Source organism: Sinocyclocheilus rhinocerous, unplaced genomic scaffold, assembly GCF_001515625.1.
Source record: "Sinocyclocheilus rhinocerous isolate Xijiao unplaced genomic scaffold, SAMN03320098_v1.1 scaffold860, whole genome shotgun sequence".
Taxonomy (NCBI): Eukaryota; Metazoa; Chordata; class Actinopteri; order Cypriniformes; family Cyprinidae; genus Sinocyclocheilus; species Sinocyclocheilus rhinocerous.
This window is the reverse complement of record NW_015638565.1, coordinates 72,421-88,709: the sequence shown is the minus strand read 5'-3', so window position 1 is coordinate 88,709 and position 16,289 is coordinate 72,421. Positions and strand designations below refer to the sequence as shown.

The window sequence follows — 16,289 nt, the reverse complement described above, 5'->3', positions numbered from 1 at the left end:
TTTTTTCAAGAATGTAATGTTTTACATATCATGCAATATCATGCTTTTAATAGATATTTTTTAATAGAATTTACTTTTTGTATTCTAATATACTTTCTTTCTTTCTTTCTTTCTTTCTTTCTTCATTGTTTAATTCTCACATAGATTTACCAGGTAGGCATATAACCTATCACCTTTCTCATGTTTGATAGAGGCTCATAATAAAATATATTTATAATGTTGTGTGTAATATTTTATACACTTGTGTGGAAGACAGTTGTTCTTCCAATGTAAATAAAAAAGTATTTTTAGTTAATATTAATGATAAAAATAAGTGTAGTATGATTAACGCATTTCTGGTTTGGTGTTGATGAAGTGCTGCTTGAGCCTACCTGTGACTAGTGTTGAATAAGTGACAGTCTGTGTGCGTGTTCAAGGGGGCGCTATTGCTCTAGTTGATGATGCTGTGACTGAACGTGATGAAGCCCTGCAAAAAGTTTGAGCAGGTCGTGGAGAATACAACCTCACACAATCAGCATTTTATTTGTAAAAGTTTCAGCGACGTTTTAAAAATGCAGCAGTCACGTGCAGTTTGAAGTCCTTAAAATTGTATTTACATGCAGAAGAATGCGAAATAGCAATATGTATATTGCCGCGCTGTCTGAAATGATTCTGCATCCCACTGTCGCTCAGCACTGTGCTCGGCTTGTATGTGCGCGCATCCAGGTGTTGACAGAGAAACAGTCGCGCATGGAACTTTAACACGCTGGATCCCAAAGTCCGTCTCTCTCACCTGCGCAGTTCGGAGCTGCCATGGATTTCGCGGCCGGATTTACTATCTTAATCACACTGCCGATCTTTCTGCAGACGAACGGCCTTTATATCTCCAGTAGCATAGGTACGTGCGGCTGCCTTTACCTATTTACACTTTCATCCCATCGCAAGATGTCTTGCCAGGTACCACCCCAGTGCGCATCAGACCTGGATGTTTGCGCACTGTCCCCATGCATGTGTGAGAGAAACTTGTGGCACTGGCTATTTCTGATCTTTTTAATTATTCTCTGGACCTTTAGGAAATATAAACAGGCGTAGCATTCTCTTGTGCTGTGTAATTACTGTTTGTTGTGAAGTGTGTTTGTTTCACATGCTGCTGAAATTAATTCTCAGCGCAGCTCTGGTGTAGTGGAAATGTTTTGGGTGTTTTTGCCTTGCGTTTGCGATCTTTGACGGACGCTCTAGCAATATTGATCTTTCTGAGAGCGTAAGTATTGCAGGATATTGATTTCAAATAATAATAATAAAAAATGTCCCCGTTCTGTTCTCATCATTTGGGAACATTTAAACAAAAAGTGCGTTTTGCGTAAAGAAAAAAACAAAACAAAAACTAAAGCTCTGAAACGGAACTTTTGATTCTGGAAGAGACAGATTTGAAGGTTACTTGTTTATGCTAACTTTCGGTTTGTTGGTGACTTGTAATGGTTATTTGTAAATTAGAGACTGTATTAAATGTGCAGTAAGTGCTCTCTTCAGAGATGCACATGCAGAGCTCAGCATCACTTTGAACTGACAAATCGGCTGTGTCTCAAAACTTAGCGAGTTGTTTACCTAGACAACATTGTTGGGCATCATAGGTTTTTGAGAGTCATAGATAATTGAAGCATTTTGAGATTGTTAGGCATCATAAGTGTGGGCATCTTAGGTGAGTGGAGGATTTTTTGAGCATCATAGGTGTGTGCATCAGTTGCATATAGTATTGGCTATCATAGGTGTATGCAACATTTTTGAGCGTTGTAAGTAATTGAAGAATTTTTGAGCATCATTTTAGGCATCATAGGTGTGGGCATCATAGGTGTGTGCAATTTTTTTGTGCACCATGTGCATGAATTATTATTAGGAATGATAGGTGTGTGCAGATTTTTTTGAGAATTATAAGTAAGTGAAGCATTTTCAAGCATCATAGGTATGTGCAGAATTTTTGCATCAGTTGCATTATAGGGTATCATGGGTGTGAGCATCATATGGAAGAGAAGCTTTTTTGAGCTTCATTTTTAGGCATCATAGGTGTGTGCAGCATTTTTGGGGAATCATAGATGAGTGGAGCATTTTTGTGCATCAGGTGCATAAAATATTACAGGTGCATGTGGCTCTTTTAGGTATCATAGTTGTGTGCCGCAAATTTGTGTATCAGGTGAATTAAATATTATTGTGTATTATAGGTGCATGTGGCACTTTTGGGTATCATAGGTTTGGGTATGTGCAGAATTTTTGGTGAAACATAGGTGAGTGGAGTATTTTGGGCGTTAAGGGTGCATGCAACATTTATGGGAATGCATGGAACATTTCTGAGCATCACAGGTGTGTTTGAAATCAGCTGAGCTGAACTGAATGTGCCTGTGATGCCTGAAATGCTGCCTTGGTAGGTTGCTCACTAGGTTTTGTGACACTCATTTAGGATGAGTGATCTTCTTCTGAGATAATTTAAGTCAGTTACTTTTGTTTTTCCCCTACGTGAGTCTGTTGTTGAGTTTCTCCTTTTATATACGTCAATATTGTAAATACGTCTATCATGCATCTGGCTGTCATTGAAAACAATAAGGCATATTGTGAATGATACATTTTATTTATCTTTGTATTTCTTGACGGGAGGCAGGCAGATGTATTATTACAGACACAGAGCAACACACACTTTTCATAAAGTCTCACACAATCTGCGCACAAACAGGCATCATTAAATGATGAAATTAAATGGAAATGATGGTGTCAAACAAGTGTTAATGTGTTTCTTCACCCGGACCTATCTGACCCATTGCTCATGTGCATTTACTTGCTGCATGGAAAGGAATGTGCATTTCAAGTGTCAACAAAAACAATTTAATGAGGAGAAACATTGTTTCTGCAAACCATCACATGAAAGTCACCAGTCTAGTGACATTCATTATAGATGCTGATGCACTACAACCAATATGTGCTGTCTGACTGACTATCTTTGTGTGTAACTCAATGCAGATTCCCTGCAGCATGTTCTGGGGGACTATGGATTGGTGAAGCCCGTTCTTACTGATGCAGAAGGCCGCTTTCTGTCCCATGCGGTATCGGTTGGTCCAGCAGATGGGCAGTTCCGTAGGCGCTGGAGAAGAGAGGCGGCATCGGCCGACCACGCCCACCATGAGTCCGGAGGAGGCACGCCTGAGCGACTGTACTACAATGTCACCGTCTTCGGCCGGGAGTTTCACCTGCGTCTGCATCGCAACACGCGCCTGGTGGCCCCTGGAGCCAAGATGGAGTGGCAGGAATCCGACGGCACGCACTCCGAGCTTTTGAAGAGCGACTGCATGTATGTTGGTGACATTACAGACATACAGGGAGCCTCCGTAGCTATTAGTAACTGCGACGGCCTGGTAAGTGGCCACTTTGGCCTTCATTTTATGTGGTGTCCAGTATGTCTGCTTAATTCACACAAACCCGTCATGAATCTAATCAATACAATTAAAAATTGCTATCATCGAAAACAAACTTTAATGAAAAAGAAGAGTTTAATCCTTCCTATATTCAATCAGTGTTCAATCAGTGTTTTTTTCGGGGTTATCAAGTATATATAGATTTCTTATGCATAGGTATTTTAAGGTGCTCTTAAGTTGTTTACTTCATGCATAGAAATACCAGATCCAACGTTAAAGGAATAGTTCACCCAAAAATTTATATTTGCTGAATATTTACTCACCCTCATGCCATCCAAGATGTAGATGAGTTCATCAGAACCAATGGATCCTCTGCAGTGAATGGGTGCCGTGAGAATGAAAGTCTGAACAGCTGATAAAAACATCTCAATAATCCACACATAATCCACAAGACTTCAGTCCATCAATTAATGTTTTGTGAAGTGAAAAGTCACGTATTTGTAATAAACAAATGCATCAAGAACTTTTTAACTTTAAACTTCAAAACTTCAAACCTTCAAACTTCAAAGTCCTCTATTCTGCTTCCTCCAGTACAAAAGTCATCTCATCTGAATCAGGAGAGAAATATGCACAGATCAAAACAGATCAGATCAGATCTAAAGAAATACTGTGATGTTTTTATCAGCTGTTTGGACTCTCATTCTGATGGCACCCATTCACTACAGAGGATCCATTGGTGAGCAATTGATGTAATGCTAAATTTCTCCAAATCTGTTCCAATGAAAAAAAAAATCATCTACATCTTGTATGGCCTGAGGGTGAGTAAATTTTCCTGCAAATTTTCATTTTTGGGTGAACTTTTCCGTTAAGGGATGTGACTCTGTAATGAGGGTCCTGCTATAAGGTCCATTATGGTGTAGCCTAAATTTTTGTCTTGTGTCTTGAGTATTTACAGTAAGCCATGGAGCTACCTAAAACTATCTGTCTCTTCAACAAACTACTGAAATGTTCTCTTAGTGTATGCAGTAGTCATAGATTTCCTAGATATTCCTAATACAAGCTGAAAGGCAAATAAATAGTTGAGTGGTAGAGTGTGCTTTATAACTTGTGTGTACTGAGATCTGTGTTTATGGCAGCGACAGATGTGAGGATTGGAGCAGAGGCCTCTTGTTAATCACTGGAGTTTTTTTTTCTTTACTCGAATAAAACTATAATTGTAAACGGGCCCAAATGAGAAGCTCAGAGAGTCTGTCAGAGATCATGAGATCCATACGCCCCCTGTGGCTGACATCTTTATACAACAAGAAAGAGAGTAAGAAAATAAATGAAGAATGAAGAATCTTCATAAACAGATTAAACTAAGAGGTCAAATAGATGATGTAGAAATTAAGTACATAGTACCAGTGAGGGCAGTGCTGTCTGCTCCGTTGGTCTCTTAGAATATACTGGTAGAAGCATCAATAGCCCTTGTGGAAAAAAGTGCACATTTTATTGATTGTAAAACGTGAGCTATACATAGATACATACACACACACACACACACACACACACACTTAAATATGATAATTATAATGATGTATTAATTAGACATTGAAAGGTACTGTCAAAATATGTAGACTGAAGTACTGTATGAGTACATTTAGGATTATAATAAATATGCAAAACAAATAGTTACAGAGTTAGTTTCACTGAACTTCATTTTAATATCAGTATTACTAATACTTGCATGTAAATATATCCAATGGTGAATTTAAAATATATTTCAAGTACATTAAATGTTGTATAAAATTGCACTTAAATACAATGAAGTTGCAATAAGTATGAACTCTGAAAATATTATAACAAAAAAACATAGTATACCAGTTGGTATGTTTGTATGTCTCTTGTTTATGTTTCATTTGCATGTTTGTGCCTGTAGAAGCCTGTAGCATTTCATTGCTCTTTATATCATAACCTGTATAAATGCCCCATATGAAGAGCTTACAGGCATTTCTGTAAATACTGTGTGTGTGTTTATGTGCTTGTGCACAGGTATGTCCACACTTGTGTCAGTTTGTATGTGCTTGCGTATGCACGCTCCAGTGGGCAAAGTGCCCACAGGATAAAACCCAGTCTCCATGCTGTCCTTCATCTTCAAACACTCAGGGTCATCCAGGGCTACAGCCGTGGGCATCTTGTATATAAAACAGCCTCAGTAACCCCATTTCCTCTGAGGGCGATACTCCTCAACAGAGAGAATAAATGCAACCTTAGCTTCATGCCTCTTGATATTTCAGAAATTTGTTTGTAGAGAAGAGCTTTTGTAAACATGATTATGTTGCAGAATGAAGAGTGGCCATGCTAATGGAAGTGTATTTTGAGTGTATTTTAAGTGTATTTTGGGTAGCTCAGAATATTCACAGAGACAGATCAGGGAAGTTACACCCTGATTTACATGTATTCGGAAGCTTGTTTTTGGTTTTCATTTTACAATCAGGTTTTTGTAGTGGCAAGCGCTCAATAGCTTCTATATAATGCTTTTTAATGAGACAGGAAAGCAGCCAGATGGAAGTAGGTAGACATTGTGGCAGTAACCACTTGTTGTTCAAAAAAACACGTGGAAACTCATTGTTCCATATCTTCAGAATATCTGGAACTGCAAGAAATCAAAACATCTGCTCATCGAGCAAGAGGTCACGTAGGCTGAAGAGAATCCATTTATGTGATATTATGTTTTCTCCGAAACCATATTTTCAACAAATCAGAGGTTTACATGGTTTACATGTGTCAGAGGTGGGATGTATCCATGATAATCAGAGGGTCTGGTTTAGTAAGGCAGAACTGAGAATTATTTGTACGGTTTATCAACAGGTGTTTATCGACACAATTTACAATAGAATGTGTGTGCAGACACATGCAGTCTTTTGGGATGTTATAGTTTTAATTGCTAAAGGTTGTTTTAAGGTTTTCAATTGCGTGTTTCTGGGAGTGTACATGTGTACTACAGTTTGTGTTTAAAGGCTTAGTTTTAGATTAGTTATGACAAGACTCTTATAAGCTGAGAGGACTATTTGTACATATTCTGTGTTGTAATAAAATGACAGAGGCCAATATATCCTTTAATAATAGCAAAATGTTGACTGTGCATACATCTGTTTTCTTGTGGGGCATGGCCCGATGTTGCAGGTTACGCTGGCACTTACAGAGACTCAAGGGAAAAGTCTTTATTGTTTTTACAAGCTAGAAAAATTAAGCCTGTCTACTCACTAGATGATGAGGTGCTATTTTCTAATATAGACAATGAAAGCAACAAAAGGCAGTGACTCTCTTTATATATGTTTTAAAAAGCTGACAAAACAGATTATTTGAATGCCATTGTGACTGGTCACCTCTTTTTGTTTTGTATGATTCATTAAATTAATACAATCAAGTTGGTCATGTAAATTCGCCATACTGACCAACAGAAAGCTGCTTGGTTTGAAAGTGCTACTTACATTTTTTTTTTTTATATAGTGTTTGATCTGGATTATAAAAAAAGCAGGGTTTTGAGATTTCCAGTCACAGAAAACATTATATGGCTTCAAAAGTTTTGAAATATGTTATATGGCTTCTTTTTGGTGCTTTTTTGGAGCTTAGCAGCTGTGGTCACTATGAACTGTGTGAAGATTCTTCAAAATATTGAATTGTTTATTTCACAGAAGAAAGAAAGTCATACGGATTTGGAACGGCATGAGGGTGAGTAAATGATGACAGAAATTTCATTTTTGGCAGAACTGTTTGTTTAATATTTACTACTTTCTTTTTTTGTCCATAATCTTGGTGGTGAGCCAGTTGGCATCTTTTAACTGCAACTAAACGAACAGCTAACTTTCACAGGACAGCATTCAGAGAACCAAACAGATAGGAAAGTGGAAACAGATAGGTGAAAGACACCACCACACACCCTGAGGGAAGCTTGCGCTCGTAATATGGCCAGACTAATGAAGACAGAGACAGTGTTGAGCAGCTGTGCAGGATCGGAGAGGACATGCCATGGTTGGTGAAAGACAAGGCCAAGGCTAAGATAGCAAACAGGCAGGGGAGGAGAGGCGTATCGAAGACGAATGGTGCTGTCGGCACTTTGGTTTCCATACACAAGCAGGCCAGCGCACTTCTTCCCAGGGGGGACAGTCTTTTATATGGGTGTGCTGAAGAGTGGCCAAGGCCTAATCCTTTCACACACTTCACTGCCCGATGCAATTATACTCTTGCCTCTTCTCATCTCTTGGGACGAATCTGCATCCAGTAGTGCTCTCATACCATCAATCAGACCCTCTGCCCATCATCATAGTGTGCATTGCTGGCGTTAGTTGACAGCAGCATCAGCACCAAAAGGCAAAGCTGTTCACTAGATTCAATCATGTTTGACTTTACTCACAGAGCGACAATATCCTCACTAATAGGGAAACTGCTTAAATCTATCTATCTATCTATCTATCTATCTGTCAAATGCAGTACCACTATAGCTCCCTTTGATACCTTAGGACCTGTTGGAAGAGCTAATTTTTTCCTTAACACTTGGAACACATGTACGGCAGCGTGTCTAATTTTGATGAGGTGATGAATAGAGTCCCACGAGGAACATTAGCACTCCATTCGCCTTACATGTTGTGGAACATCTGTTTCACTTGCTTCACTTTTACTCACGGTTGGCTTGAAGTTCTGAAGCATTACTTGATCTCACCCAGCTAATCTCATTCCTGGAGTTTAAGATGGGTCTGCTCCAGGCTTAAACCATTTCAAGTCCCATAAGTGCCACTGAGTTATTAAATAACACTTTTAACAACTCAATAGAGTCAATTGGTAATTTTAAGAGTTGATGATCCGGTAATGACACAGGTGGTTAAGTCTGAAAACACTGTAGGCCGATTACTTAATTTCTTGAGCAAAAAGCTCTAGCGTCACCATGGATATAACTGTGATGGTGAGCTGAGTTAGCGGAGCTCAAGTGCCATTTACTTCTGAGTATAATCATTATATCAATTTTCTGCTGAGCAGCTGTTATTGACCCCTTTTGTTTGAATTTGTGTGAATTGGCTGGTGCATGAACGAACAAGAGATTATGCTATGATTACAGACTCCACCCTGCAATGTGGCTCTCAAACGCACAATTACTCAATCAAGAGGCTTTTATCAGCCAGTCAGCAGCTCAGCGCGAGGGCAGGAATGTTTCTCATAACCTGCAATTACCAATTCCTGCTGACTGCAATTCAGCAGCCATTTCACAGTTTGTGCACTGAACACATAAAAAAGACAAGGGACTTCACTTTGGTACTTCGGTACATGAGGAAATTCCACATGAGCAAAGACATTATGTAGATTAAATTTTAATAGCAGAAGATTTCTGTCTGTATCAGCATTATCATCTGTATTTCTTTGACATTAGCAATGGCAAGGTTGTGGGTTTGATTCCCCAGGAACACATGAACTGATAAAAAAAAATCATGTCAGTCACTTTGCCAAATGCACAAATGTACTTGTAAAATGTGTTTGCTATATATTCTTTATTAGAACTTACAGACATAAAATTTTAATTGCTGGAATGACAAGAAAAGAAATTACACAAAGTGATGTTGCAGTACACTGGATATTAAATATAACAATTGCCCACGTGCTCAGCTTCTTCTTTAAAGTCTATTATGGGAGTTTTATATTCTTTCATTAAATTATAAAGCAACATCATACAGACAAGAGTGCTGTTGTTCAAACAGGATAATTGTGATGAAGTTTCAAATGGTTGTTGTTATTGAGCCTCTGCTAGTTTACCAAATTAAAGCTGCTTTTTCTTCATAAACTGAATATTAACAAGTTTGGAGAGTCACGAAAATTGTGTCACAAAGGTATCAGAAACACAGTGTTACTGACACACACACACAAAAACAAAGGTATCAAAATCACATCTTTTGAGGTGTTTGACCTGATTTAGCTCTTTCTGGTCCAGAATGGATGACCGTTGTGTCTCACCCAATATCCATGGGCCTTGATGCTTAGCGCAGAACATTTAGCAGCTTGTTTACCTGGAGCTCCTGAGAGTCTTCTTCTCACTCCCTTCATTTATCTGTTGCAGTTTTATAAGCAGCAAAACAGGACGATATCACACTGTTTTGTACGCATTCACACCTCCAGGCTTCCAGATGCTGATGTGTTTCATTTGTTTTTGTTATTGATGGAGTAAAAACAGTGTTGTTTTGGTTTGGACCATGATTGAAGTGTTTTAATTTTTTGGCTGTGACTGACTTACACTTGACTCTCTTATTAATGCACAGTAAAATCAGCCCATCAACCCAAAAGTTGTGATCTATCTGTCTGTCTGTCTGTCCATCTATCTGTCTGAATCCAAAATTTTTAATCATTGCATTTTCACTTTTCACTTTTAACTGGCAAATTGTTGAATATCGAAGTACTGAAACTTGCAAAACATATTACATGTCCCAAATATGTACACATAATCCAAATATGTTAATATGTTAAATAAAAGTTTTTTCTGTAATGAAATGAATTTGGCCAGAAGTTAAGCGTCAGAACATTGTCCCAAACACCAAGAATGTTCTCATGCTTATGATGCAAGACAAAGCTTTCCAATCTGCCAAACGCAAGTACCCCACCAAAATATTTTTCTAGTCATAATTCCTGTAACATGCTGTGCATCAAACAATTGTTTACAGAAGCATTAGAGATCGGTTTAATCTTACTCAAGCAATTTCTGATGCCTTAGTTCATTTCCAGTTCAGATCGTCCCATGAGTCTCCAAACTCCAAGAGTTTTTCAAAGCAATGAATTCTAGTGTAATGAAAGCATTTCACTGCTGCAAAGACCACCTTATACTAGCATGAATTTGCATGGTGGTCCAAGCTAGTTTATGATAGTTAGTACTGGTTTGGTGCTGGTTTAGATCAAAGAGGCTCTGTACAACCTGGAGAAATCTATCAGTTAGCATTCCCATCCATATAAATGACAGTTGTTAACTACAGTAGCTAAAGCTTGGTCTAGCTGGTGGACCAGTATTTACGTGCTATTATGTTCTTTATAGTGAAGCTAATTGCCGAAGGAATAAGCTAGTTAAAAGTCTTCTAGGAAACACAGCATATGCTGGTTGTTTCAGCAGGGTTATTGGATTTTCTTCAATAAAAACAAAACCTCCCCATACTAAACCATGACTATTTAAGAATCTGTGTATCTTCCATGCTCTTTTGCTCTGGTAACGTGCTAATCATCATGCTTTATTCCTCTTCCATGGCGAGTGAAGAATCTCACTCCATGGGTTCCTGCTGTGGTGAGATCTGTTGCCTCTCATGTTCCTGTGCTATTTTTCACAATCTCTCTGCTAAAAAGATGACTTCACTTGTCTGTAATCCAGTTATTCATTCCGTATCACTCTTGCATGCATTCTCCTTCACCACTGTTTTGTTTGCTTCTTAAGATAGAAGCAGGTTGCACAAAAAAAAGCTAGACGCTACAACACAGGCCCAGCCACCCAGGAGGAATGCAAGGTTAAGTGCCTTGTTCAAGGACACAGTGATGATAGGGCCTCCCAAATATCTTTCCAGTTCATGCTTCCAACTCTACACTTTGGTGAGGTAATGCCACATAGTCTGCCAGATAGTAGTCTGCTCTAGTAACCTCATAGGGGGCGCTCATGTGCACCATCCTGAATCGTAAAATCTTCACAGATATTTGCAAAAGATGGGAATTGTAACATTGCAGTGCAGTGCTTTTTTATTATAGTTAAAGCGGCCCATCAACCCAAAAGTTGTGATCGATCTGTCTGTCTGTCTGCCCATCTATCTGTCTGAATCCAAAATTTGTAATCATTGCATTTTCACTTTTCACTTTTAACTGGCAAATTGTTGAATATCGAAGTACTGAAACTTGCAGAACATATTACATGTCCCAAATATGTACACACAATCCAAATATGTTAACCCTTTATAGGACACTCATTGAAATACTGGGAAATTCAAAATTTCAACCCTGCAGTGTTATTGGAGGCTATTACAAAGCTTTTGAACTTTTGTGACTTTAAAAAATAAAATTTCATTTTTATGTTGCAAATCAAGGTCAATGAAGTTACCATATATGGTTCCTCGCCAGTCTATGGTCATTTTTTCCCCCAAAAAAGTGTATATATTTAAAATATAAGACACATATGTAAAATATAAATAAACACATAAAACATATTTAAACTTCATAGAATATTTATTTAGGAACATTTTTTTCTTTTATTTAGGAAAATTTCTTCTTTTTCGTGTGTCAAAGTCACTTAGGCAACTACTTCTTTGAGGAACTAGGGTAATTTGTTTTTCCAAAAAGTGGATATATACAAAAATATAAGACACATACATAAAATAATAAAATGTATTTATTAAAACATTTATAAACTTAATAGTATATTTATTTAGGAAATTATTTTCTTTTATTTAGGAATATTTTTTTCTTTTTCACGTGTCACAATTCCAGTCACTTAGGCAACTGCTTCATGGTACTCGATAAAGCAGTTGCTTTCATCATTTAGGCACAGGAGGACCTTCCAGACCCTGTAGACCATGTTTGACCTCCGTATGTTCCGCTTCCTGCTGCAGTACTTGCAGGTCTAGCTGTTGGTGTAGACAGCTGCAAAAGAAAAGTGAGTAAGTTAAGTCAATATTAAGCCCACTTTGAATTATTTGGGAATAAAAAAAAAAAACAGTAACAGTAAAGTGCAGATCTGAAAACAAAGAATATTGACATATAAACTGTAAATATATAATAAGAAGTGAAAAATAGCACTGGTGGTACCACTTATTTTAGCAGTAATAATGCTCACCTGCTCACCAATATATGCCATAATAATATAAACTGGGTTAGTAGTAAAAATCATAATAATAACAAAAAACTGTTATAAGTTAAACAGATTTCACTATTTATGGCTTGATAATTTCAATAAATGGCTTAAGTTTCCCACTGGATCACTAACTTGTGGCAACATCAATGCACTATTGAGTGCTATTGTCCTACATTATAATGCATTAAGTGAAAATAGCACTATAGGTAATGGTGGTACCACTTATTTGAGCAGTAATAAGTCTCACAGTAAAATAAACACCAATATATGCCATTTAAGTATAATAAAACTATTATAAGGTCATAAAACTGACCAAAATTACACATATTTCACTATTTATGGCTTGATCATTTCAATAAATTACTTAAGTTTTTCACTGGATCACTGTATAATGTTATATCAACCTGTGACAACATTCAATACACTATTAAATACTATTGTCCTACGTTATAATGCATAGTCTGCCAGATAGTAGTCTGCTCTAGTAACCTCATAGGGAGCGCTCATGTGCACCATCCTGAATCGTAAAATCTTCACAGATACTTGCAAAAGATGTGAATCGCAACATTGCAGTGCAGTGCTTTGTGTTCATAACAGAGTTATTATAGTTAAAGCGGCCCTATTATGCTATTTTTAAGGTTCCTAATATTGTTTTGGGAGTCTCCTACAGTAGGTTTACATGTGTCACGTTTCTACTACTGTGCTGGAGCGAGGAACAAGGAATGTGGAGAACGCAGGAGAATTGCGATACACAGACTTTAATCTTCACAAAGCAGGCAGGAACACACGTAGCACATGTACACGGGGAATACCTCCAGGGCGGATCAGGCAGTCCAGGGTGCCATGGCGGCACAGGGAGCTCAGGGGCCATGGCGGAGCAGAGAACTCTGGAAGCCATGGCGGAGCAGGCAGCTCGGGGATCCATGGCGGAGCCGGCAGACTAGGAAGCCATGGCGGAGCAGGCAGTTCAGGAAGCCATGGCGAATCAGGCAGTTCAGGAGGCCATGGCGGAGCAGGCAGTTCAGGAAGCCATGGCGGTGCAGGCAGATTAGGAAGCCATGGCGGAGCAGGCAGTTCGGGGCGCCATGGTGGAGCAGGCAGACTAGGAAGTTCAGGTTCAGGAGTTCAGGAGACCATGGCAGAACAGGGAGCTCGGGGAGCCATGGCAGAGCAGACAGTTCAGGAGGCCATGGTGGAATAGGGAGCTCAGCTGGCCTGGCCTCGGCACTCGGCCCAGCCTCCACGGACGGACCCATAAGGACGCACTACAGGAAGCCATGGCGGAGCAGGCAGTTCGGGGCGCCATGGTGGAGCAGGCAGACTAGGAAGTTCAGGTTCAGGAGTTCAGGAGACCATGGCAGAACAGGGAGCTCGGGGAGCCATGGCAGAGCAGACAGTTCAGGAGGCCATGGTGGAATACTAAACTCGGGGATAGGAGCCCTCACTGGGCTAAACTCGGGAACAGGAGCCCTCCGTGGGCTAAACTCGGGAACAGGAGGCCTCCGTGGGCTAAACTCGTGAACCGGAGCCCTCACTGGGCTGGACTCGGGGACAGGAGCCCTCACTGGGCTGGATTCGGGGGCTGGAGCTGACACTGGAGCGAGCTCTGGGTGGGTCTGGAGCCAACCACCTTCTCCTCCTTAGCTTCCCCTTTAGGTTCGGGGTGAAAGGCGTGGTCGGCGGGCATCAATGAGTCGCGGCCGGCCGGCTTGACTGAGGTACCGCCGGTGGGCTTGAGAATCCAACCACCTTCTCCTCCTTAGCTTCCCCTTTAGGTTCGGGGTGAAAGGCGTGGTCGGCAGGCATCAATGAGTTGCGGCCGGCCGGCTTGACTGAGGTACCGCCGGTGGGCTTGAGAATGCCGCGGCCGGCGGACTTGACATCGGAGCGGCTGGCGCGCTTGGGAATGCCACGGCCGGCTGGCCGGTTCTGACTCGGGCCCGGACACTCCCTTCCAATCCCCGGAGGGACAATCCCTTCCCTCCAGCATAGTCCCTTGGTGTCTGGGAGGTCCACGGGGCGATGGTAGTTGGCCCTGAGCCAGAACAGAGAATTGATGGTGACGTCATCCAATGCCATCGCCGCGGCGAGCCCGCAGAATTCCCAGGCGTACTCGAAGAAGGGGAGATCTCGGCAGACTAAGGCGGAGAAACGAGTGGCGATTTCCATGATTTCGGGGAGAAACACACAGGAAAACAAAATATTTTAAAAACGAAAAACAAACACAGGGAGAAGGGGCACCGCTTACTGTCCTGGTCTGGTATTCTGTCACGTTTCTACTACTGTGCTGGAGCGAGTAACAAGGAACGCGGAGAATGCAGGAGAATTGCAATACACAGACTTTAATCATCACAAAGCAGGCAGGAACACACGTAGCACATTATTGACGAACAATACCAGACGAAGAACTAAGAACCGGCAACACTTTAAATACACAGCAGCAAATTAAGATAATTAATAACACAGCTGGAACTAATGGAACTAATCAGGGAACATAATGGGAACAGGAAACAGGAAGACCAAATAAGGACATAAACATAACATGGAGCACGAGGGGGAAGGAAACACACACAAAACAGAAACAGAGTCTGACAACATGCATGCAAGGTCAAAAAAAGCTTTCCTTTTCTGAAAATATGCATTTAAAATCACCTCATTTTCCAACGATTCTCAAACGATTTGTTCAAAGCAGTTCTAAGATTCAGTCTCTCTAAACCCCTCCTTTCTGTGAGCCTATACTCTGCTCTGATTGGTCAGATGGCCCAGTATGTTCTGATTAGTCTACCACGTATAGCGCATGTCTGAAACAGTACGCCCATTGCAATAGTTTCATATTTTGAACGCTCGATAGAAAATATAAACATCTATTATTTGTTTAGCATCAGTGGAGCCAGATGGTCCAAATAAACTGGGTACTGAGGCATCTTTCAAGAGCAAGCTTTTGTGAATCCTGCTTTGAACTCCCCAAGATGTGTTACCATGTGATGTGTAGCCGTCATGGAAGTGGGATTCGAATTCCTGACAACTCATTTTGACTTGTCTTTTGAGAGACAATAACTTTATTTATCGTGCACTTTCGGCTTTACGACTTTGCAGATCGTCTACATTCACATAGAGCCACATTACAACACTGCATGAATGGCAATATTTGAAATGGCATAATAGGGGCACTTTAACTAAAACTAAAACCCCCAAAAATTCCATTACTTGAAATAAAATAAACTTGTATAAAAATAAACTTGTGTAAAAATTTATAAACAAACTTATTTTATTTTAGTTGCCAAGGTAACATTTCTTATTTTCATTAAGTTTAACTTGATGTACCAAAATAACTAAAACTAAAACTGAAATAAAAAGTCTAGATATATTTTAAAATAAAAAACTAATAAAAAAGACAAACTTTTTAAAAATTAAAAAAGAAAACAAAAAAATACATAAAAAACTAATTCAGACTATTAATAAAAATTATAATGGCACCTCAGTTATACTAAAACTTACATGAAAATGTAAATAACTGATTTTGCATGTGAGAAAGAGGATAAGTATTGAATTCATGGGTGTTTAATTTATTTGGAGATGCTGTTAAGGCAGTAATAATCATGGCTGTTTCTTTAATTCTTATTAAATGGATAGGTTAATAAGATGAAAATTAAAATTCTGTCGTTGTCTCACCATCATGTGATATAGACAAAAACAGCTGGAACATTCTTCATAATATTTCGTGTTCCACAGAAGAAAAAAAGTCATACAGGATTGCAGTGGTGGACGAAGTACACAAATCAAGTACTTGAGTAAAAGTACAGATACGTATAATAAAATATTACTCCAGTAAAAGTAAAAGTACTCCTTTTTCAATTTTACTCTAGTGAAAGTACAAAACTACTGATAGATAGATTTATTTAGCAATTTTGTATCGGCTACTTAATTGTAATATAATAATATTAGCACATATTTTTTATAATCCTACTGCTCAAAATACCTGGGATTTTCCCAAAATAACCACTATATGGAGTCAATATATATTTTTGTTGTTGATATGGACTACGTTGACGAGAGTGATGTAGTAATGTTCA

The 16,289-nt window shown here is 39.4% G+C and overlaps 1 protein-coding gene across 1 annotated transcript in view; it reads left to right on the top strand.

Annotated features, from left to right (window-relative positions):
• Positions 1-771: 771 nt before the first annotated feature.
• LOC107749772 (A disintegrin and metalloproteinase with thrombospondin motifs 3-like) overlaps positions 772-16,289 on the top strand; it is a gene marked incomplete at its 3' end in the record, with an annotated part of 61,461 nt that continues 45,943 nt past the window's right edge. Inside the window, exons 1-2 of the mRNA XM_016564947.1 lie at positions 772-877; positions 2,986-3,377. Coding sequence (XP_016420433.1) covers positions 793-877; positions 2,986-3,377 — 477 coding nt within the window. The remainder of the gene's footprint in view (positions 878-2,985; positions 3,378-16,289) is intronic.